This window comes from Chlorocebus sabaeus, chromosome 10, assembly GCF_047675955.1.
Source record: "Chlorocebus sabaeus isolate Y175 chromosome 10, mChlSab1.0.hap1, whole genome shotgun sequence".
Classification (NCBI taxonomy): domain Eukaryota; kingdom Metazoa; phylum Chordata; class Mammalia; order Primates; family Cercopithecidae; genus Chlorocebus; species Chlorocebus sabaeus.
Window position 1 is genome coordinate 53,387,664 of NC_132913.1, and position 25,983 is coordinate 53,413,646.

The 25,983-nt window shown below is 34.4% G+C and overlaps 1 protein-coding gene across 1 annotated transcript in view; it reads right to left on the reverse strand.

Moving 5' to 3' along the window:
* Positions 1–25,983, reverse strand: part of SCN1A (sodium voltage-gated channel alpha subunit 1) — a 147,111-nt gene that overhangs the window by 76,786 nt on the left and 44,342 nt on the right. The window contains exons 2-3 of the mRNA XM_007965230.3: positions 19,514–19,606; positions 14,193–14,505 (exon numbers count right to left, since the gene is read on the reverse strand). Of these exons, the coding sequence (XP_007963421.3) occupies positions 14,193–14,456 (264 nt within the window). The 5' untranslated portion in view covers positions 14,457–14,505; positions 19,514–19,606. The remainder of the gene's footprint in view (positions 1–14,192; positions 14,506–19,513; positions 19,607–25,983) is intronic.

Sequence of the window (25,983 nt, forward strand, 5' to 3'; positions counted from 1 at the left end):
AATTTCTAATGTGCACCATGAAAACAAACTGTCACTGGATCTCTTCTTAATTAAAGAGGAAATCCAATGATACCACTTACCTTTTACCTGATACTTACCCTCAAGGTTATTGTACATAAGACAATTAGCCAAAAGAAGTCATTTATTTTCTTGATATTTTAAGTGTCTGAGTTAAATGAAATTCTTAAATGGGTGCACATTTCATTTCATTCCAAAAAACTTAAGGCACTACATTCTTTTTATAGTGATTTCAGCTTTCCCAATTCAAGTATCTTGAAAATTAATCCTGTGGAACGCAAAATCATTCAACAGAACTGATACTATTTTTGAAATAAAGATTGTTTTTACCATCTATCCTCATAAAATAAACATTATCACTCTCTTCATAATAGAAAATAAAAACAGTCATCATCAAACCCACTCTTGGGTTAGATGGATGTAATCCAATAATTGATTTCCGGAGGCCAAGTTCCCTGGAGAGCATCCGTTGACCAGGAGTGCTAAATTCTGTACTGGGATTTCTGAGTTAGCTGACATATTGAATTCTAATCCCAATTGACTTCCTATCTTACGTGGTGCTTTCTTATCACAGAGGAAAAGTTCAAAGCCCCTAAAGAATCCAGGATCCATGAATGTGAATGAAATTCCTTCCAAAAATTAGACTTATTTGAGATCAATTGGCAGTGGGCAGATAAAACGTTAAAGCAGCAACACGCAAGGGTGTAAAAAGAACTCTAGCTCAGTGTTTCCCAAGGTGCTTACTTATACAGACAGAGCCAGGGAGAAAGCCTTTCTCTCTGTGAAGAAGATATTTGTGGAAGGAAATTTTAAGCATCATTTTAAATTCACTCATTCTTCAAAAGCTCTCTTTTTTAAGCCTTAGGATGCATATGTGCACAGATCATGTTATGATACAGCAAGCATTAACTTTTTGTTTATTTTCTGCTAAGAATCTTTGATAATAGTTAATTGTCTATAGTCTTAGCTCATTAACAGATTTCCCCTATACTTGCAGGATTTTCTAAATTCAAGTAAAGCAAACGCACCCTCCCACCCCTCTACCCGCTAAATATTTATGGAGTTGGTTTTTTAAAATTAAGCACTTTCTATCTGGTATGGGTAGAAGTATCCTAAACTGGCTGTGAAAGTATGGTCCCCCAACTGGTACTGGTTAAGTAGAGATATGGAGAGTCCACGTTTAGAAATTTGTAAGGCAATTTGACCAATTAATGTTGTGTCTGTTTACTCTAATAATAAAAAAGTAAGGGGATGTTGTTGTGGGCCTGTTTTTCATTTCAGTTTTCTAGAAATTAATTTTTACTTCATTTTACAGAAGAATAGAGACCTCACCTCCTCAACAGAGTTTGAGAAGCACTGCTCCAAGTCTCAACTCTGCCTGCATTCCCTCTATCATCTTTGAAGGAGTATGAGTCCAGAAAACAGATAGAACTTTACCACAAAGTTCATTTGAAGGAAAGGAGAATTTCACCTGTGCTTACTAGAAGAACAATCACCTGTGTCAACAATACTTAGCCCTCTTTTTCTCTGATTCATTCAGGGACAGAATCCCTGATTCATTCTGTCCCTGAATGAATCCCTGAATGACATTGTGAGATCATCGTAAATCTGAACAGACTTGTGCAATGCAAATGCCTTTGCCGTGGGGAATATGAGCACGTGGACACAGAAAGGTCCAAAGTGAGCTAGCTCAGGACTAAATATGATTCACCTTTCAAACATACTGCATATACTTCCTTTCCCCCAAAATATGCTGAGTAAAATCTGCTAGAAATATTAGGGGCTGAGACGGCCGGGCGCAGTGGCTCACGCCTGTAATCCCAACACTTTGAGAGGCCAAAGTGGGCAGATCACCTGAGGTCAGGAGTTTGAGACCAGCTTGGCCAACATGGTGAAACCCTGTTTCTACTAAAATCACACACAAAAAATTAGCTGGGCCTGGTGGCAGGTGCCTGTAATCCCAGCTACTTGAGAGGCTGAGGCAGGAGAACAGGAAAATCGCTTGAACCCAGGAGGCGGAGGTTGCAGTGAGCCAAGATCGCACCACTGCACTCCAGCCTGGGTGATGAGAGCGAAACTCTATCTGAAGGAAAAAAAAAAGAAAAAAGAAATATTAGGGGCTCAGGTAGGAGAACCAGTAAAAATATAACACAGAATATATATATATATATTTTAAAATAAGAATCTCTTCATTTTTAAAAGCTAATTTTGAAACAAATACTAGTGATACAAAGAGATAATGAGAAAGAAATGACAATCCATAGATGGCCTAAATCATGGGCTGGAGTGTGAGGATAATCAAGATGGTACTGTTTGTACCTCCGTGGATAAGGAAAATAACCAGGCTCATCCTAAGGAGACAAGACCATACTTAGAAGAAAACACCTGTGATGCTGGCTCCTCGGCCGCTGTTCAGCCCAAACCATGACCAGAGGTAATAGATGACCAAAACAGAAAAGACAGACAGGGAGTGGTAAAGTAAAAGGAAAAGCTAGAGATCTAAAAGAAGGGAGGGGAGTATTTCTGCCCCGAGTACTAAAAAGCAAAAGAGGCAAGATTCAGAAACCAAACACAAAAGGGTCCAAAAAGGGAGTCGGCCTAGAAGTAAAAAGAGTGGAGGATTCTAGACAAAAATAGGGAAAAGTGGGGACAGAGAGAAATCTGTTAAAGGACACAAAATTACAGCTAGATAAGAGGAATACATTCTAGCTTTCCACACCACTGTAGGATGACTGTAGTTAACAATAATTTATTATATAGTTTCAAATAGCTAGAAGGAAGATATTGAATGTTCCCAACACAAAAAGTGACAAATGTTTGAGATGATGGATATGCTAATTACTCTGATCTGATCACTATACATCATATGTATTGAAACCACTATATGCCTCATAAATATGTACCATTATTATTTGTCAATTTAAAAACTAAGATAAAAGGAGATATAAAGGGCAGAAACTCAGCAAGGGTGAGTTTAATGAAACCAAAGCACTCCCAATGCTTACATGTGATTCTAAATCTAAAAGTCCTTTGACATAGATAAAATTAATACTTTGACACAAAAGTTAAAAACAAATGGGCATAATTATCAATTATTCAAGCCTTAGATGAAAACATTTACTGATTTTACAGTGTATTCCCTTTATTCATTTATAAAATTTAAAGAATGTGTAGAAGATTATTTTGTAACAAGATTTATAAATGCAATGGAAAACACTTGCAAGTTGAACTTATAAATGGAATTAGTAAGGTTTTACTGACAACAGTATTTGTTTTGCTTTAATTTTTCATAAGACATACTGTTGTGCAAGACATCCTTGCTACCCAGGAAGCTAGCAATAAGGCCAACAGTAAAGGACCATTTTTATAGGATTTCTTCTGTGAGAACTCCACTTTTCTCAGATTGAAACATACATGCTTACGTGCAAACTTCATAGATGTAGCTTTAAGGTGTTGATGGATTTTAAACAGCCTTCCAATAAAGCAAAAGTACCCAGACATGTATAGCAACCCAATACGTATAACTTGAAATATGAGAGCACTTTCATGTCAGAGTAAGTTCCATCTGGAATGTCAGTTTTATTATTTGTAATTGATCTTATGTCTATTTTCTCAACTGTCTGTATCTTACCTCCTTGTAATTGCTTATACAGCCAAGAAGCCAATCATTCAGTTTATAAGTGTTAAGAATTAATAAAAGGATACTTGTTTCCAAGGACTCTCAGATACAACTTTCTCCCACTAGTGGTATTGATGATATTGAAGGGAGGGAAGAGTCTGAAGGAAATATCATTTACTTACAACAAATAAGTAGCTCTAGAGTTTTCAAATATATAGATATTTGCCTTCCCTGCTATACATATAAGAAAGGGCTCCAAGAGGGAAGAGTTAAAAGACTAGCTAAGATATTGCTGTACCTTAAACTGTATAAACAAATATTATGCAGCTTTAAGCTAATCAAGATTTATGAACTATTAAATTGGGTGACTTTTTAAAAACTTTTTAAAAGAATGTATTGATTAGCTTATTATAGTGAAGTATCTTAGCATCCTTTAAATCTAATTAGTTCAACAAAGATTTCATTAATACAACTTATCAGGAAAATTTTTATTCCATTAAGTCAATTGAATAAAAAAGAAACAGTTCAAAGTTGATGGTGGAGGAGAAAAGGTTTATACAGTAGTATCTAGCTGGAAACAAACCTCTCTTTACCGCCCAAGGTTCATAGGAACATTGACATGACTGGCTCCACTTACAAGCAGCAAGACTTTGTGGTTTAGTACAATTCAGGCACACCTATGATTATTCTTAATATTTGTCCTTCAGTTCATTTGTTATAGGGCCAAAACAAATGCTTTAATTGCAGTTCTACAAAGAAATAGAACTGTTCAATATTAATAACATCATTTTAACACATGGATAATTTTCTGTTTCAAAACAAATTTTGAAGTATGGCATTGTGACTGAGGTAGCAACTAGATTTTATATATGAAAAATCACTTTACGGACTTATTTGCAGGAATGTAACATTCATACAATAGGGATTGTTGTGCGTTGTCACTTATGTCTTCATATACAGGTACCAAAGTTATTGAGCATATATACAATAAGTTGGTATTATGTATGAGCATTGCAGACATCCAGAAATGAGCAGGGACCTAGTTTAGGTCCAATTGTTAATTTCAATTGATTTCAATTCAAAATACACATATTAGCTGTTTAGTACAATATTTGCAATGCCCTGTGCTACAGTCTAAAGAGAAAACAAAGATACGTAGGTTATGACACCAAGACATTTATCAACTAGGAGAGTCTCAACTATTTGTTTTAATAGAATATAGAAGAATTGATGAAGGTTTACCTTGACCAGCACTTTCCAACAGAAATATAATGTAAGTTACAAATCTGAGCTACAGGTATGATTTTAAATTTCCTGAGAGCCACATTAAAAGAAAAACAAAGCAGGTGAAATGAATTTTAACCCAACATATCTGAATTATTATCATTTGGGAATGAAATTGATATAAAAAATTTTTGAGATATTATGTATATTTTTATACTATCTCTTAGGTCTTTGAAATCTGGAGTTACACTTACATATTTCAAGTACTCAGTAGCTACACAAGGCTAATTAATCTCTGCTGTATTGGGCAGCACAGACCTAAACTTAAACCATCCATTGTTCAGCAAGCTCATACCTTCTTCAGCAATCCCTGCCATGTAAAAATAATTTCATGTTTTAAAGAAAAAGCAAGAAGTAAGTTATATAGAAAAATTGGTAATAACTTTGGTAATTAACAGTTTAATAATCTGGGAAGCAACATTACAAAAATATAAGTGTGATTTGTTTTATCTTATGTTAAGAGTGCAAACTCTGAAATTAGATTTCTGGTTCAAAAGCTAACTTTGCTGCTTTCTAGCAGTGTGATCCTCAACAGGTTTCTTAACATTCTGTGACTCAGTTACCTCACTTGAAAACAGAATAAATGTACTTAGCTCACAGACTTGAAGTGATTCCAATTTAGTTGGTCAGATTTTGATACCTAGTTTTTATACTTTAAATAAGTAATCCAGATGATTCTGTCAGAGCAGAGCTGTTAATCTGTTTTTGTTACCTAATGGTTATAAAAAATCACAAGCCATTGCCCAAATATCAATGATTATGTTGTACATGTGGATTGAAATCTTGCCCCTTGATCTAACTGAATAGTTACTAAGAAAATAATTATGTTATAATGATTTGGTAGAAATTGCTATTTATGAAACTATATTTGTTATTATCTAGTAATCTTTTCTTGTTTCTGGGCTTAGAGAAAGTGATTTGTTTACAATCTTTTCCCATGACGGACATTGAATTTAACAAGCCATGCTTTTCCAGTTTCTTTTTCTTATTTAAATATAGCCATTACCTTAACTTTTATTTCAATCTAGGTGCCATATTCTTCAAAGTACATAGTTTAAACATAAGCTCTAACTTTGTGTTTCATCTAAACATTATTGAAACATTGCCAATTAACAGGACTGACTCCAAATTTATTGCACTTTCCTACTCTTCAAGTAAATCTACTGGCAAAGACAAGAAATAACACAGGAAGGTGAGCTATGATGATGAACAACACACAAAATGTAGAATGTACTACTGGTTGGTTAAATTTATCCTTTAGCTTCAAAGTTTAAAACAGGCAATTTCCAACTTGTACATGAGCTGTGTTCCAAAAATGCGTTTGGAAATGTGAATATATATGTGTGAATATATGTGTATCTGTGAATATTCTCGCAGATACACATATATCTCTAGATCCACAAATCTATCAAACTGTTAATGAAGTACAATTCTGAATTAATGGCACTGCAAAACTTTATCACTATGTGTAAGAAAGTGCTACTCTGAAGAAGATAATTTCTTTCCTTGAAATAGCCCTGGAAGTCAGACCAGAAAAATTATCTGGCACTAGCTCCTACCCAAAAGTGCTATTAACTTTTTCATAGCTCTAAGCTGCTGGCTTGGGAAGAGGTTCCAGCATGAAGGGGCAGAGTTAGAGCCATGTTGCAAGAGGAGAGATGCTTCAAAGTTTTGGGTGTGAAGAGCAGCATAGATGGTCAGGAGATTCCATTAGTATAATACATATCTCTGGGGACATTTCTTATACTGGGCCAATTCCATGGTATATAATTTTTTTCCCAAGGACTTTAAATGGTCTCACCTACTTCCCTTAACATTTATTATAGCCTGTGAGTCCGAGCCAAGATTGTCTTCCTTTTCTGGCTCACTGGGAGATGAAAAGTTTTCTTGCGGGCTTTCTACCTGACTCTGAAAAGAGTATGCCATATTTAATATTTTTTCATCTCCTAGTCTCATTCAATTTTTTCCTTTCAACCAGGGATAATCGGACTAAACAATAATCTGTGTCACTTGCCTACCTGTGTGCCACCAAGCTTTAATATATAGCCTTCACCTAATGATAGATGTGTTCCTTAAGCCACAGATGACAAACTAAAATGCCCACAGAGGCTAAGTGACAGTAGGTACCTGCCAGTTTTAGGCATATAAGTCAGTGATGCCTGAACTAATATTTCAAGAGAAATCCTTAGATGTATAATCTTATGTGTGTGTGAAAGATTTTCTGGTTTATAAATGCTAGAAAATAATTCAAAATTGTAAGTAATTTTGTTAGTTTAACAAAACATGTCTGTGAACTCCATGCCTCATAGTCAGTTTTTAAACATTGTTGCCATAAGCTCACACAAAAGAGAAGAATTTGTACCTAGAGAAGAATCTGTAAAATTGCTTGTTCCTAAGCTTTAGCTGGGTGGGATGGGGGAGGGTTGGGGCCTTTGGAGGAGATAACTCTGCAGAAGGTGCATCGCTAGAAAGTGCCTAACTAGGCTTTTGTCAGCCAAAGCTGCAGAGCCCTCAACCTCTTCTCCAGCAGAGAGAAGAAACTATAACCATAAGGAAAAAGAATAAAATCTGGAGCTGAAGCATTTTTCAGCCCTATATCATCAGAATGTACATACCATGGGTCTGATACGCTATTATATGGTCAGTTAATTTTTCTTTGACTGGAAAGAACACATTTGAGCCCAGTTTGATTACAAGCTTGCTGTGTGAGGACTATGAGCAAACTATTCCCCTCAATTTCTCCATCTCAGTGGAGAAGATTATACTAATACCAATCTCAGGACTGTTTTGAGGATGAAGTGAAATAAAACATGTCAATGCCCTTAGTGAATTCTAAAGTGTCAATAAAAATATAAGGATCTGTATTCTAACTCTTAAATATACACATATAAGAACATTTCTATTTCTCCAAGCATGGCCAATTTTAGCGTTGGAATTTTCAGGTTCAATATCTTTCTTCTCAAACTTCCTACCTAAGAAAACGAGGCCATCAGCTTCCTTCTGTCTGACACCTAAACACCTCCAAAACCAATCTCGATTCTATCCATTATTCTCCATCTCCATGGTTAAAATGCTAGATCAAACATAAAACTCCTAAATTTCTCCATAGAGAAGTTGAGTGATTTTTAACACTGTAAAGTGGACCATGTTACTCCTGTACCCAAATACTTGTTGGGAATTCATTTTGCTTTGAAGATAACCTTCAAGCTCTTTAAGATGTACTGAAAGATCCCCTTTATCCAGCCCCAGGTCTACCTCCCCAACCTCACCTTATTCTCTTCTTACCTATTACAGGTCAGCTTGATTATATGTCTTATTCTATGCTGTTCTCTTTCCTTGGAAGATTCTCCTCTCCCTCCTCCTTTTTAACCTTCAGATCCCAATTTAAATGCCATTTCCTTATAGAGGCACACAATTTAAATTTCCTGAATTGATGCTCTTTGAAAATAGATGCTTATCACCCTACTGGAATTTAGTGTGAAAAAAAATTCTAATTATTTTAGAAGCTAATCTAGATTACTTAGTGTCTAAGATTTTAGTTTTTACAAAGGCAGGAAATGGCCAAATGGTGAAATGACCAGTAAGGGTCTGGGAAATACTGCCAGCCTAGGAGACAAGAATCACATCTTGCAAAATGGCATGAGTAGGAAACAGGAAGAACAGCTGTAGGTTTATTTAGATTCTATCACTGACTTCTCTTTTTTCCATTGCTGTCATTAGTGCTATGACTGCAAATCCAAACCAGCATGACAATGGGCCATGGAAACTCATTGGTCTAGTTTTAAAACTAGTCTTTGTTACTTAATAGTTCTGTGATCTTAGGCAAGTTATTTAACCTCAGTTTCATCATTTTTAAATAAAGACAAGAGCTATCTTGAAAGAATCTGTGGATTTAAAAAGAACAGTAATTGTACTGATATTATATATAGCATGTAGAGTACATAGTTTTTTGTGTTTTTTTTTTTTTTTTCTTTTTTTTGTCCACTTAGGACACCTTTTCTAACAGTTCCTCTTCTCTTCCTTTTGGAGTAAACCCCAGCCCCACTGTCTTCCCATGTTGCTTGGTGGAGCTGACCCACCCCTTGGCAACACATGTTAGTATGTGACAGAGACCATCCCATACCAAGGAGACCATCATATACCACTGACCAAAGTGAGTGTTTCAGAGGCCATGTGACCTAACTAGAATCAATTCTAGGACTACTGCTAGAGCTTTTGAAGAAAACGTGAGCCTTTTTTCTTTTTTCTTTCTTGTTTTAGTGAGCAGAAGATAGTAGTTACAAGGCTGTAGGATGTTAGTTTAGCACCACTGGTGGCTATTTCTGCCATTTGTGGAAGAGCCAGCCTGTAAATGAAGCCAGCATAGTTGAAAGCAGAGGTAACCATGAAAAAGGACTACCCTCATGATATCGTTTGAGGTACTGGGTATTTTGATATTAAAACCAGATTCGCTAGACACATTTCCTTTATTTTTCCCCAAAAGTTGTTTCTGTTGGGTTTTGGTCACTTTCAGTTGAAGGATCTCCTATTGATATGGCAGATACTCTAAAAATGCCAACCATCATTTTATTTATCAACATCACCATCTTGGGACTGTTTCTGAGACACAGACAGGGAGGTGACAAAGGAGAAAGAAGCACAAGGAAGAAACAGTGCATAGGGAGGAGAAAGATTGGAAAGTCAACTACAGGGTCGTGGATGTAAGGGAGAGTCTGAGTGACTTGAAGTTTTAGAGGAGCTGATGATAAGTAAAGAACAACTACACACTGGGGACTGCCCATATGACAATTCGTGGAATTATAAGTTTTTAACAATCATCCACTTTTCTGATTTCCCATTAATTACTTTTGCAAGGAAAACTCCATAATCTCAATTAAAAACAAAACAAACTCTCTCCACCCAGTTTAACAACTAAAAACTCACATGGCAGTCATATACCAAACATGGATTTGAAATCACAAATTCATATATGACTTCTCATGCAGCCCAACAAAAAGAGAGTGTGCATCTTTTTAGAACAGCTGACAGAAAGAGAGAATAAGTTACTTTGAAATGATCCATAAGACTTTTTAAAAATGAATACATTTCTGCACTTCATAATTAACAAACATCCATTTTTACTACAGATCTAAAATACCTCATTCTATTTCCAGTAAACTGTCACATTGTTAAAATGATATTTTCTTCCATGATAATAATGAATCATCTGTAATTTTAACAAGAACATGAGAAAAAAGACATTTTCTGTAATAAAGAGTGGGTAAAGAATTTGAATGTAGAGCCAAATGGTACAAAATCAGCCCAAGCTATGAAAGGAAACTGTGAAAAAAAGTCCCATGAGGGAAAAAAAGGTGTGTTCACAAGCTAAAATGTGCCTTGCTATGCAGCTAAAGTAAATAAACAAACAAAGGGAACCCAATCTGGAATCATGTTCTAAAGACCACTAAGTCAGAGCTAACATGATATGAAAAATACTGTCACCGTATTATGACAGCATTTTTTCCCCTGAGTTTTTAACCTGGAATTATGAAGGCTTAAAACATCTGAGGATCTAAAAACCTTCTAACGCTTCTATGCGTCAGGAGTGTTCATGAGATGGTTGCTACTATTTCTTTAGTTACTACTACAATATTACTGAACATGGATTAAACTACTTCAACAATTTTAGTAGAATATTTGAACATTATATAATTTGCACATCTCAAACTGGGACAAAGAGGATAAAAATATGTGGGCATATGCCATTGGAAAATACACCCTCAGCAGTGACATTTTTATAAGCTCACTGACATTGCCTGTGTAAAAGATTACAGAGAGCTTCAGTGTGGTGGTTGTGTTGTTTTTATTCACAAAAATTCTTTGCATGTACACTACTGCACTTTATTGTAAAATATAACATAAGGAATTGATTCTGTAAATATTTTTACAGTTGGCTTGTTTTGTTTATTCTATATAGTTGAGAAAAAAACCAGAGTCTTTGTATACTGATGCAAAGACACATTAACTATTATAGTAGAGTCCAACTTTAGGGAAATCACTAGTCTAACTGCATATACCATTTTACTCAGGCAAACCTAATCCACATGCCCAATACCAGCATTAGTGGAAAATCTCATCCTAATAAACATTTTCTCTGGTGACATTTCCACTATTTGACCATGTAGGTGTGTCAAGGGTACTGTATATACGTACTGAATTGTTTTAATGAAGATCACCCAGCCAATCTCTGGTAACCCAGTCACTAAAATAAAATTAGTCTTGAATATTGAAATAAATACTTGTTTTTTAAAAAGGTTCAGATTTTACTAAGCATTCCAACTTTAGAGCAAATTAATTCAGAGTTTAAGAATATTCTTCAATACTGAAATAATCCAATTAGAAAAGAAAATTAAAGACAGAAAAAAGCGTACAGGCAACTTATAAAAGTCTTAAGACATAAAAACACAAAAGAAGGAAATTTCAAACACATAACTCCATCATGTGTTCTAAGCACATCATGTTAGTTTTTAAGGATTTCAGCCCTGCAAAAAGCTTTATGTGCATTGCTGTTGAATGACTTACATTTGAAGATTTGCTTGGTGTCAGCTCAATGTAAAAGCCATGAATATACCTTACCTTGGGGAAAACTCTTTCCTGATAACAATATTTCTCTTATCAGGTTGTTCTACCTGTACACTGATTTGTTCCAAAATTCCAAAATGCTTTTCTTTCCTCATACCATGTGCATTTGAAGATAAGGACAGAAGATGTTAAGAGCAAGTTTAGACGTGAGCCTAACAAAGTTTATAAGGGTTTCCTCAACACAAGAATCTGGCTGTCACTTCATCAGAGTTGGCCTTTCACCCTCAGTTTTAAGATGTTTCTTTTGAGTATTTTGCAAATGTTTGCACGATTTTGATTTACGTCTGTCTTTATATCCTTTGCTATATATAATTCATTATAGACCAATTATGGACCATTTTATTTGGGGATATCCCTTCGAAACAATCACTTTTATCAGTCTGAAAGTTCTTTAATTAAAAAAAAAAAAAGATTGATTGGATGTTCTGGTTTCCAGATGAAGAATGTCTACCTTTGTCAACATGCATTAATTTGGTCTTTCTCAAAACATTCATTTTTTGTTTTACAAATAAAGATGCAGCCTAGGAGCAGAGATACTAAATTTCTTCCCTGTTTGATTAAGGGATAGGTGCTGGGTGGCTTTAATAATTTTTAGATGGTGATTGCCACCAAAGAGGTGAGGATGGGGTGTCTAGGGGTAGTGAAAGGTCTATTGAGGATGGAGACCACTAACACATCCCAGGAGCAGCCTCTGAATAAACTGGAAGTATTCAATGGCTGTAAACACAGTAGCACACTCTATGCTGTGAATGAATTTCTGCCTGGAACACATCAGAGTCTTCAATACTGAAGTCATTTTAAATGAATTAAAATGTTTAAGCAATTGGATTATCTGCATTTTTACTTTTCTTATGCAAATAAAGTTCTCGTAGTTTGCTTAATTTGGACTTTGGCTTTTCAGATACATTAATTTCCAAAGAGCTGATTAAATAATAAAGTGCAACTTTTCTCATAACTTAAATGGCAGTTATGAGATTAATAATCTCTTACTAACTAAGATTTGACAATATGGTGTTCAAAAGCAAAGTTAGAAGAAAATGAAATACATGGAAAATGATCCATTCCTTCCTCTACTGTAAAATGAATAGACCAGTTTTTAAAAAGGGAAAATACGTTATACTTAAACTGATTATATCCTGAAAAATTAAAAAAAATCTAAACCTAAGGCTAGTCAACCTTTTGTGAAGCTCTTGCCTCTGAAACTGTAGCTGTCAATCAGAAGTGATTTATAAAACTGCCTCAAATTCACATATTACAAATGCCAAACTTTTGCATGCATTTGACAAGGACTAACTTCACACAGAACTGGGCCAGAAACAGTACCTAAAAGTTTAGGGGGCATTTTAAGGTCCAGGTCCAACAAAAAAAATTATTTAATTACAATCTTTGTGCCCTGTCTTTCCACTAAGATTCACAAATGCATTGTGTCAGGTGAAAAAAAAGAAAATATTACAAATCACCTAACATCATACATTTAATTTAAAATCAATGCAATAATCTTTTTTAAACTTTTTATGCTTTTCTTTTGGTTTGCTGAAATGACAGTCATAATGAACGGTTGGATGCTTAATATAAGGTATTCATTTCAAGCATGGATATAAAAAAAGCACGCATTCAAATATTGTTTATAGGTTCTTCAGGTTATGACATTTTTATTAATTCTTGCCAATATTAATGCATTAATACCAAAATATTAAATAACTTGTAAAATTCTAGTTTATGTAAAAATGTCAATTTATAGGTAAAAAAAATTTCTTCAGGAAATTAATTGATTTGTTGCTTATAACATGACATAGAAATTTCAAATGCTTGTGGCATCAAATTTGTTTGCATGAAAAATTAGTATTCATATTTTCTGTAGTCTTTATAACTCATGATTTTGAGATTTCCAAGTATTTCCAAGTACAGAAAGTACAAAAAATTGTATAGTAAATCTAATCTGTGGAGAGAATCTGTCAATTTATTAAATTAGCTGCCCATTCCCTCCCTCCCTCCCTCCCACCCTCCCTCCCTCCCTCCCTCCCTTCCTTCCTTCCTTCCTTCCTTCCTTCCTTCCTTCCTTCCTTCCTTCCTTCCTTCCTTCCTTCCTTCCTTCCTCCTTCCTTCTTTCTCTTTTCATTTCTTTTCCTTTCTTTTATTTTCTGTTTTTTGACGGAGGCTTGTTCTGTCTCCAGGCTGGAGTGTAGTGGCGCCACCTCGGCTCACTGCAACCTCCGCCTTGGGGGTTCAACAAGCGATTCCCCTGCCTCAGCCTCCCGAGTGGCTGGGATAACAGGCGCGTGCCACCACGCCCAGCTAAGTTTTTGTATTTTAGTAGAGAAGGGGTTTCACCATGTTGACCAGGATGGCCTGAATTTCCTGACCTCATGATCTGCCTGCCTCAGCCCCTTAAAGTGCTGGGATTACAGGCTTGAGCCACCGCACCCGGCCTCTTTTTATTTGTCATGGTGCATTTGGGACAGTTCCGTGTGTTATGATATAATCAATTCATTTCTCATGTATATGCATAAACCACCCACAAATGTGTTTCATTTCTTAAACAGAAGGATACTTAACATTTTGTGCTAATTCAGCCTGTGTTGCTGCTACAACAGTCCAAGGAATGAAGTAGGCAATTAGCAGCAAAATACGCCTGATAAAAAACACTCACTTTCTTATTGATATAGTAGGGGTCCAGGTCCTCCAGGGGCTCTGACACCATCTCTGGAGGAATGTCTCCATAAATAAATGGAAGGTTCTTTCCAGCTTCCAAGTCACTATTTGGCTTTGGGCCATTTTCGTCGTCATCTTTTTTGTCTGGTTTGGGATTCTTAGCCTTTTCTTCTGCAATGCGTCTTTCAATAGCCGCAAGAGATTCTCTGGTGAAGAAGTTGAAGCTGTCAGGTCCTGGTGGTACAAGCACTGTTTGCTCCATCTTGTCATCCTGCACATTTTAATTACCATTTATTCTGCATATGAAATTCCTAAAATAAAAGGAATACAGATATTTTAAAGAGAAGACTAAGAGATGTTAACATAAATAAATTCTTTGTCATGAAACAGGAGCTAGAGGATTTAAATTTTGCTTTCTCCTTAAATTGAAAGGTGATTTCTAAAGAAAAATTTTTAACACAAATGGTTTCTGTGTTGAGTTTAGTAAAGCATCCCATATTTATTAATTATTGTGTTTTACTGATACAGGAACTGTGCCATGAGTTTTAAAAGTGGTTCAAATATGGCCTTAATCAAAATACATTAGGCTAATTACCACCATGTCCTAATGAGTTATTCAGTCTGTGACACACCGAGAAGATGGAGACTGTGCCTATAAAGACAAAGGATAGCTCATTTAACAAGGATGAGGGGAAAAGGAATTGTTTCTGAGAGGACATAAAATCTAACCCTCTAGGTCTGACAAGTGACTCCTGGCCAAGCTAGCCAGGATAGTTTGCAGTGACCAACCTTAATGACCAATCAAATAGTTACTGCTGTCCTGACGGGGCTTTAACCTCTTCTAAGATTTGAGATAACTGGAACTATGCCCTGTTCACTTCATTAGCCATGCATGGTTGGCTTACTTGAACATATAAAGATAAAGACAGTCCACGGTTGAACAAATGTCATTTATGCGAGTAAGGAGAGAAAAGCTAGGCTGCAAAGAAATTACTAGATGGAGGTGGGGGTGGAAGAAGATAGCTGTAAGTGCAGGAGACAGCAGGATTCTCCTGTTTCAAGAAAAATGATCAGAAAGAAGTTAGGGTGCCATAAACTCAATAGAAACTGAAGTGTTTTTCTTCACTGGAGCAATAATGAAATTCTTGCTGATTCTATAGTCCTATAGTGCTAACCATATTATAAAGGCCTGAGGCAAAACCATCAACCTCATACAGCAGAGTCAGACCTGATCTGATTCCAGACGCCAAATCCCAAATGTATTGTTTTAAGGCATATTTAATATGAGCTCAGATTTCACAGATATTACCGAGCCAAAACATTCCAGAGCCTAAGCTGCCACTTGGCCATGAATTTTATTTGGAGACTGCATTAACTCATTAAGGTCAGCAAGCTATGGTACAGTTAATTACAGCTTTGGTGTATATAAATTGCAATAAGAAAATTGCAGTCATAATTATTTTGTGAGGGACAGAGACCTCAAATTTCAAGGAGATTCTCATTGCTGTGAGGTTTAAAACCATATTTTTCAGAGTGGATGATCAGAAGAAGGGAGGACTCAAGTTTAAATATGTACCCTTAGTCTATTAAGTGAAGTTTTCAGAGGTTCTTACAACTTTACCTGCAGTTATTTAGTACCTGCAAGAATAGGTTGCCTGTCAATCAATGAAGACTGAATGTTCTGTCTACAAACTCTGGTTCCCCTATAAGGCATCAGGAAAATACTAACATTTATTTTTTGCAAATAAAAGTTTAAGGATAACAAATATAGTAACTTTTGTCAAAAGAGAAATAAAATATTCTGATGTATATATATAATTTTTGTTTTTAACTAGCTTTTTGATAGAAAATATATGTAAATGATATAAATGCAAACATCTACAAGAAAATGCAGTATAATGTCTCCTTTTTACCTTGTTTTCCCAGGCCCAATTCCCCTTTCTAGAGGCAACCACTGCTACCTATCTCCCATATATTTTTCCAGGTATGTAATAGGTATGTGCTAGAACATGAGTGTATGTATACATATTCTATTTTAAAGTACATATACAAATGGAATCTTATTATACAAACTGTTTTACACCAGCGTTTTTTACTTAAAATGTATATTAGAGTTCATTTGTCTTAATTTTTATAGATTTGACTCATACCTATTACCAGCTACTTGGGTTTCCATTGCATGTTATGTGCCATAATTTATTTAACCAATTCCCTGAATGTATTTGGGTTGTTTCCAATCTTTAGCTAATATTGAATAAAGTTGCAAGTAATACATTTTTACACACATACTTTCAAATAAATGTGGATATATTTATAAAATTAATTTTTAAAGGTAGACTTGGCTTTGCAAAGAATGAATATTTAATTATGATAGTTACTGCAAAACTACTCTCTGTGGAGTTTGTATGAACTTATTCTCCCGACAGCAATGTAACAGAGTGCCTATTTATCTTTACCAATATAATGTGTTATCATATTTTTGATATGTCCAGTCTGACAGGGACAAAGATGAGAGCATATTATAATTTTAATTTGCATTTGTCTTACTATGAGAAAAGTGGAACATATTTTTCTTATACTTAAGACTTATTTTTTATTTTCTTTCCTGCAACTGCTTATTTAAGGAACAGCCCATTTTTTCCTTTTATTTTTTCAATCTATAGCATCTTTTAAGACAAAATATTAGCCACCTGATTTTTTGATGTGTGGTCTTTTTAAAAATATATGTTTTTTGACTTTATGGTGTTTTGTGCTACAGATTTTAAATGATTTAATTAAAAATGTCAAAATTTTTATGTGATTATCTAATTCTTATTTGGCTTCTGGATACTGCATAATGCTTAGAAAGGCATCCAGAGGGATGGGCAGTAAGGGGTAGGAAAAAGGATATAAAATATATACATACACACACACACATATATCACCTTTTCTTCTTGTATTTTTAGGATTTTGATGGTTTAATGTTATAAGTTTAAATATTTTATCTATTTGGAATTTATTTTCTATATGGAGTGAGGTAGAGATCAAAGAATAACTAAATAAACACAGAGATAGTTCATGTCTTTGGATAGGAGTATTCAATATATCAAAGACACCAGTTCTTCCCAACTTGAACTAAAGGTTTAATTCAATATCTGTCAAAATCCCAGCAATTATTTTGTGGATATTGATAAACTGATTTTAAAGTTTATATGGAGAAGCAAAAAAAACTCAAAAGAGCCAACACAATGTTGAAGAAGAACAAAGTCGGAAGACTGACACTAACCCAACTTTAAGACTTACTATAAAGCTGCAGTAATCAATACAGTGTGGTACTGACAAAAGAGCAGATAAATGGATCAATGAAATAGGATAGTGAGTGTGGAAGAAGGCCCACATAATTATAGCCCACCGATCTTTAATAAAGAAGCAAGACAATAAAATGAAGAAAAGATAGTCTTTTCAACAAGTATTGCTGGAACAACTAGACATCCAAATGCAAAAAAAAAAAAAAAAAAAAAATGAACCTAGACATACAGACCTTACACCTTCCACAAAAATTAATTCAACATGGATCACAAATCTAAATGTAAAATGCAGAACTAAAAATCTACTAGAAGATAATATTGGAGAAAACCTAGTTGACTCTAAATTTGTTGATAACTTTTTACTTCTCTGTTTTTCTTGGAAATGTCTCATCTTCATATTTGAGTTCTGGAGTATTTCTGGTGATAATCTCAGTGCCATATATATGTTTTTGGTTTTCTAGCAGTGATGGTGAGGAGGAGTTGTGCCAGCTTGCTTCTTCACTGCCATTTTGGAACCAGAACTCAGGTGATGACTTTTTAGATATAACACTAAAGGTATGATCCATGAAAAAAAAAAATTGACAAACTAGACATCATTAAAATGAAAAATTTTTGCTCTATGAAGGATACTATCAAGAGAATAAGAAGGCAAGCCACATGCTGGGAAAAAATATTTGTAAAAGACATGTCTGATAAAGGACTGTTATCCCAAACATACAATAAATTATTAAAACTCAACAATAAGAAAATGAACAATCTGAATAAAAAATGGGCCAAAGACCTGAACAGACACCACCAAAGAAGACACACAGATGGCAAATAAGCATATGAGAAGAAGATGCCCCACATCATATGTCATTACTGAAATGCAAATTAAAACAATAAGATACCACTACATACTCATTAAAATGGTCGAAGTCCAAAACACTGACAACATTAAATGCTGATGAGGATATGGAGCAATAGAAGCTCACATTTATTGCTGGTGGGCAAGCAAAATGGTACAGCAAGTTGGAAGACAGTTTAGCAGTTTCTTTTGCAATCTACTCATCTGACAAAGGGCTAATATCCAGAACTCAAACAAATTTACAAGAAAAAAACAAACAACCCCATTAAAAAGTGGGCAAAGGATATGAACAGACATTTCTCAAAAGAAGACATGCATACAGCCAACAGACACATGAAAAAATGCTCATCATCACTGGCCATCAGAGAAATGCAAATCAAAACCACAATGAGATACCATCTCACACCAGTTAGAATGGCAATCATTAAAAAGTCAGGAAACAACAGGTGCTAGAGAAGATGTGGAGAAATAAGAACACTTTTACACTGTTGGTGGGATTCTAAACTAGTTCAACCATTGTGGAAAACAGTATGGCGATTCCTCAAGGATCTAGAACTAGAAATACTATTTGACCCAGCCATCCCATTACTGGGTATACACCCAAAGGATTATAAACCAGGCTGCTATAAAGACACATGCACACGTATGTTTATTGCGGCACTGTTCACAATAGCAAAGACTTGGAATCAACCCAAATGTCCATCAGTGACAGACTGGATTAAGAAAATGTGGCACATATACACCATGGAATACTATGCAGCCATAAAAAAGGATGAGTTTGTGTCCTTTGTAGGGACATGGATGCAGCTGGAAACCATCATTCTTAGCAAACTATCACAAGAACAGAAAACCAAACACCGCATGTTCTCACTCATAGGCGGGAACTGAACAATGAGATCACTTGGACTCGGGAAGGGGAACATCGCACACCGGGGCCTATCATGGGGAGAGGGGAGGGGGGAGGGATTGCATTGGGAGTTATACCTGATGTAAATGACGAGTTGATGAGTGCTGACGAGTTGATGGGTGCAGCACAGCAACATGGCACAAGTATACATATGTAACAAACCTGCACGTTATGCACATGTACCATAGAACTTAAAGTATAATAATAATAATAAAAAATAAAGAAAGAAAGAAAGAAAAAAAAACATACTCTTACCATATGATCCAGCAATCGCATACCTTAGGATTTAACCCAAAGGAGTTGAAAACTTATGTCCACACAAAATCCTGCACACGGATGTATACAGCAGCTTTATTCATAATTGCCCAAACCTGGAAGCAACCAAGATGTCCTTCAGTAGATGAATGAATAAATAACATGTGGTACATCCAGACAATGGAATATTACTCAGCATTAAAGGAAATGAGCTATCAAGCCATTAAAAGACATAGAGAAACTTTAAATACATATTACTAATTGAAAGAAGCAAACTAAAATGGACATACAGTATGATTCCAACTATATGACATTATGGAAAAGATGAAACTGTGGAGACAATACAAAGATCAGTGATTGCCAGGGCAGTGAAAATACTTTGCATGACACTATAATAATGGACACATGTCATTATACATTTGTACAAACCCATAAAATGTGCAATACCAAGATTGAATTCTAATGTATACTACGGACTTTGGGTGATTATGATACATCAATGTGGGTTCATCAATTGTAACTATATACAATATCTAAACACTTTCTTTAAAACAGCTCTTGAATCAAAGAGAACTTTGATTCTAACACATATAACATACCACATATGTTAAAATATACCTATATATGATACAGGTATATTTGAACTGCATTTAATTTATTAACTTAGGGAAAAATTCTTCCATTGTATTTTTCTCTTCTAAATAGATTATTTTTACAGTAATACCTATGTGCTACTCTGGTGCAAGCTATTGATAGCGGGGGGAGGCTCTGTGTGTGTAGAGAAAGGGGAAACTCTGTATTTTGGCTTAATTTTGCTGTGAACCTAAAACTACTATAAAACTAGTCTATTTCAAAGAGAAAAAATACAATGGAAGAAATGTTCCTAAATATAATGTAAGCATTTGTAAAAGCTTTGAATAAATCCCAAAAATAAATATAAATGGATGGAAAGGTATATCCTATTATTAGATAGGTATGCTATATCATAAAGATATAATTTTCCCTAAATTAATAAATTAAATGCAGCCTTTGAAAAATAGTCACAAAATTCATATAACTAGAGAAATCTATTTGAAACTTCATATGGAAAAATAAAAATAAAAATAAAAAACACGTGTGCATGTGTCTTTATAGCAGCCTGGTTTATAATCCTTTGGGTGTATACCCAGTAATGGGATGGCTGGGTCAAATAGTATTTCTAGTTCTAGATCCTTGAGGAATCGCCATACTGTTTTCCACAATGGTTGAACTAGTTTAGAATCCCACCAACAGTGTAAAAGTGTTCTTATTTCTCCACATCTTCTCTAGCACCTGTTGTTTCCTGACTTTTTAATGATTGCCATTCTAACTGGTGTGAGATGGTATCTCATTGTGGTTTTGATTTGCATTTCTCTGATGGCCAGTGATGATGAGCATTTTTTCATGTGTCTGTTGGCTGTATGAATGTCTTCTTTTGAGAAATGTCTGTTCATATCCTTTGCCCACTTTACTGTTTTTCAAAGAGAGTGTCACACTTGGTGTTATTGTACATGAAGTTGTGTGAAAGGACAGAAACAGTTACTAAAAGCCTTCCTATTGTCTAGAAATACTGCATTTGAGAAAAGCTCTCTAAAGAAAATCTCCCTGGTCACTGGCTTTCATTTACTGGAGAAATAAACAACCAAGAAAGTGGAAGACATGAATTGTACACTGACAAATATGATCAGTTCAAATGTATTATATATAATTGTAAATTACTTAAGATACAGGAATTATATTCATATGTGAGCAATATAACCTATATTATAATAAGAGCATATTGATACTAGAAAAAGTATTTTTTTAACTCTAAGTAGATCTTCTATTCAAATGCTACCTAAAAATAAATTATGTTACAATAATTATAAGAATAAAACCCATTAAAAATCCCATAAGGTTAATTATGAAATACCTAAAAACTGTCAAATATCATTCAATATTAATATTTTTCAGTAACATTATGGAAAATGTTCTAAATTAAATTTGAAATCTGTACTTATTCTATTAAAATACAGAAATAAATCATGAATTTTCCATTTACACTTACAAAGGAGATTTTACCTCTTTATTCTAAAAATTTATAACAGAAGACTTAATTGTCCTAATTTATGAAAATACATGCCACTAGATATGGAGTAGTAACCTCACAGAATCTGCAGTTTTGCCTTACAGCTTTCTCTTTACATAAAAACCAGCATTTAAATATTTGGTTACATAGAGGAGACCTTGCTTCTTTCAAAAGAGATAAGACAATGAAACTTTCCTAACAAGAGAAGACTTCAAAAAGAGAGGTCTTTTCAAGATGATTATGGTTATGCATTTGGATAAAATAAAATTAAGAAAAGAACTAAGAAACCATAGCTAGGAAGAAAAAGTAACAAAGTACATGTTAGCAAACTTCAAATCTGAAGGAATTTTTTTAAATGTTGGGAATAAGTAGAGTAGTGGGCAATAGAAAACTGGAAGAAGGATGATTCCTTGGAAGACAAGAAAAACGCATTAAAAGTGGAATTCATTAGATAAGAAACCCTAAAGAAGACAGGGAAAAAATAATCCAAAAGAAAATGAAATGGAAGTGAGAGATCATGGGAAAATAAAAAAGACTGTAAGAAAATGAAGTGGAAATTTTGAGTGGAAAGAAATAGTAAAGTAATAGCAATAACATGACCAATATCAAATAACGTGGACGAAAGAATAATAAGGAAAAATTTGTTAGAATGTACAAATAGTAAATAAAGATATAATCTGATAATATCTAACTGAAAGAAAAAGAGGGAGATAAATCTGTGGCATTATAATTATAGATTAGGAACACTGTACATTCTTGGGAGACTTTACAAGATCAGAAAGTTAATACTGATAATATTCAGTATCATTTCTAAGACTTTACTAATTTATTACTTATAATAAATGTTTTAGTACTGGATGAGGTTTTTGCTTCTGGGCATTATATATCTCTCTTTCCCATAGAAGTGGACACATATATTACATTCTGGACTTGAGTAGGCGTTTATCACAGCCAAAAGATGTTTACACTGAAGTGACTGGGATTGGTAAACCATATGGCTTTGGTGACCCTCAAGGTACAGATGGAGGAGCTTTATTTAAAGCGATCCTAACCCATGAAGTCTTAGAATTAAACTCCCTTGGGCATCTGCTTTTCTCTAGTCAAACAGAAATATCTACGATAGCTCACAATGAAGTATTTCATTTTCCCTGTGGCATTTCACACAGAAGTCTTAACTGTAAAGGCAACCTTATAAATGCTTTGTACCTGAAGAAACTGGCCTTTTATAAGTTAATCATCATGCAGTTTCTTCATTTGGGGAGCAGCTCTGTCTGTGACTACTTGGGCCTCTGTGGTTAGATCTATTTGGTTAATGGACTTTTGGGCTTTCACACAAAGCTATACTCTCCACACAAACTTCTGTGAGATATAAAAGGTGATATCTGTGTTAGTCCTCTGACTAATTTTTCTTTGTTTGGAACCTGAGAAAGATGAATGAAATTTAATGTTTCCCATCACCGAGAGACACCCAGCATCCACAACTTCACACTCTGATGCCATTGTGTATCTATGTGAGGAATACCGTAACTGAGATAATGTCTTGAGGCTTTTTTTGGTTCAATAATGTCCTTAAATTTCATGTTGTTTTTAAAGCCTAAAAGAAATTCCCCCTTCTCACTCCCCTACCTCTCCCTACAACCTGCTGAGACAATTCTCTCATTTTCTCCTCCCAGTTTCCACTGCTATTGTTATGATCTATTAGAATAATTGCTATTATTTTATGCCTTATCTGACCCTAGAAGTGATTTACAGGAAAAAAATTACTAATCAATTGATTAGTGAACTGAATATAAAGTGCAGCTTTTATGGTTTATTCACAGACAAGAATATATGTAGTCCTTAATATGATAGTATTTTGTTGTTGATGTGGAATAGTGTTAGTCTATAATACAGGGTTTCAGGCAGACAAAACCTAGTTTACCTTGACTTCTGAACTTCTGAAAGGTTGAGTGAGTTATTTTAAGAGAATTAGACAAAGATAAGTAAATCAAAACCAAGAGATGGCAAAGATTTAAAAAACAGAGATTAGTCTATTCCTCTCATTTAATAGAAAACAAACTGAATGAAAGAAAAATGGGCAATTTCTTTGTTTAGAACTTATGTGCTTCCTACTTTCAAAATAAATATGTGATTTCTCCCAGGTTACACAGCTTATTAATGGTAGGACTTAAATCAGAACTTTTATTTTCTAATTCCCAAATCAGTGTCTGCCAGGCCATAATAGTTATGAAATATGTTTTTAAAATTAAGTAAAATATATGAAAATATAAGTAGCTGTGTTACAATAGTATTTATCTACTGTAATTGATCTAGGCCTCTCCAAGGAATTTATATTACTTTGAGAGACCCAAAACAAATACAGTAAATAAAGCATTCTGGCAAAAATGGAGACTTCAAAATTTTGAAAAATGGGAGACACCGAAATTAAAAAAGAAGATGATTATAATATTCAAGTTTAGAATTATATGATGCAGATTTTAATCCTGCTGAACTATACCTCCGCCATCAATTTATGTTTTACTTCTATTACATTTTATGTATTGCTAAACCGGATTATTTCTAGTTACTAACTGAGCAGATGACTTTATATAATTTATCTGTAACTCCAAAGTTTGATATAGTTATGCAACATTTATATATCTTGACCACCTTATAATATACAATCTGATGTGGAGAAAAATTATATATTATTATATATTTTCAATTCTGTCTATAAAGCAGTTTAATATCCATATTGAAGAGAAACCAAAAAGACTTCTACCAAAATGCTTGCCATCTCCTTGTAAAGAGCTATTACTATTCTGGGGACATAAACCATCTGGGCACGACAATTTGTGAAGTGTTTCAGTTCGTTTTGTAGTGTTCTTGCCACCTACTTTACAAAAGAATGTTACTGCCAATAATAATAAAAATAACTAGGTAAAATGTTATTCTTGCTGTTGTGATCTCACATAACTATTTTTTAGCAGCCAAAAAGAAATTGGTTTTTACATAGAAATCCCAAACCTAGAAAGTATTGTTTTATAAATTTCTTTTCTAGAAATAATTTGATTTGGGATAATTATAATTACAAAAATATTTCATTTGATTTTTCAGTTAGCCAAATTTTAGTGTGTTGGGGTTAACTAAAACAACATATTTCATCCAAATGTTTAAAATTTTTACATTTAAAAATAACTTTATTATCTACCCTTAGTTTTTCATGCCATATGCAAACTGCAGTTAAAATAAGGTCAGATATTTCACATATGTCTGTATCTACATTTGTATACTTCAGGGGTGTTTTTCAAGACACCCTAATAATAAACTAAGAAGTAAAAAAAATCACTCAATCTATTAGTGACTCTGTCAACCTGATATCAAAAAACTACTTTGTTCAAATTGAGTGCATCACTTATTACTCTGTTGTATAGGTGGCCTATATTTACTTCAGATGCTAATGTAAATCCAATACAAAGAGCATGATAAAAATGTTATATGTTGAACTAAAATAAAACATTGTATTCTAGGCATGTTTGGAATCAAGTAACATAGAATATTTAAATGTCTTAATAAAACTGCACAATTATTGGGACTCTTTTACTTTGTTGTATTATTATTGAGTAAAATACCTAGAAAAATAAAATAGGATATAAATTTCTAATCCCATCAGTTGAAGTTAACTTTAAATATAATCCCAGTTTGGTAATATGTGTGGGGCAGTGTTGATGAATAACAAATAGAACTACATAGCCTCGTTTAAATCAGCTGTCATCTGCTTGAACATACTCTTGTAGCCCAAAGTCTTGTACTCTTGCTGGGAAGAAAACTCTCCTACTCAAAAATAGTCCTAATAGATATTATGCTATCTCTAATCTTATTTTTCTTTGACTTACGATAATTTTTTTTAAGAGATGGATTCTTTCTGTGTTGCCCAGGCTGGAGTCAGTGATGTGATCATAGCTCACTACAGCCTCAAGCTCTTGGGCTCAAGTGATCCTAGCTCAAGCTAGGACTACAGGTGCACACCACCATGCCTGATTAATTTCCTTACTTTTGCAGAGATGGTGGTGGTGGGGTCTCACTATGTTGCCCAGGCTGCTCTGGAACTCCTGACCTTCCTTCCATCTTGGCCTCCCAAAGCTTTGGGATTACAGTTGTGAGCCACTGCGCCCAGCCTGTGTTAAATTTTCTTTGGCCAAACAGTTCATTGAGTCTAGTCTTTTGAGCAATTATTATTTCCCAAATATGCCTTTAACTACACTATCATTTCTTCAATTGATGGCAATTGAACTTCAGCAACAACTCCACCACTGAGCAATGTAAGATATATCTGAATGTATTCCTGAATAAAAATATGCCTTGACAGTATGAAGTACTGAAACATATATGTTCTAGACTTGGGCTGAGAGTCTTAGCCACTGAAAA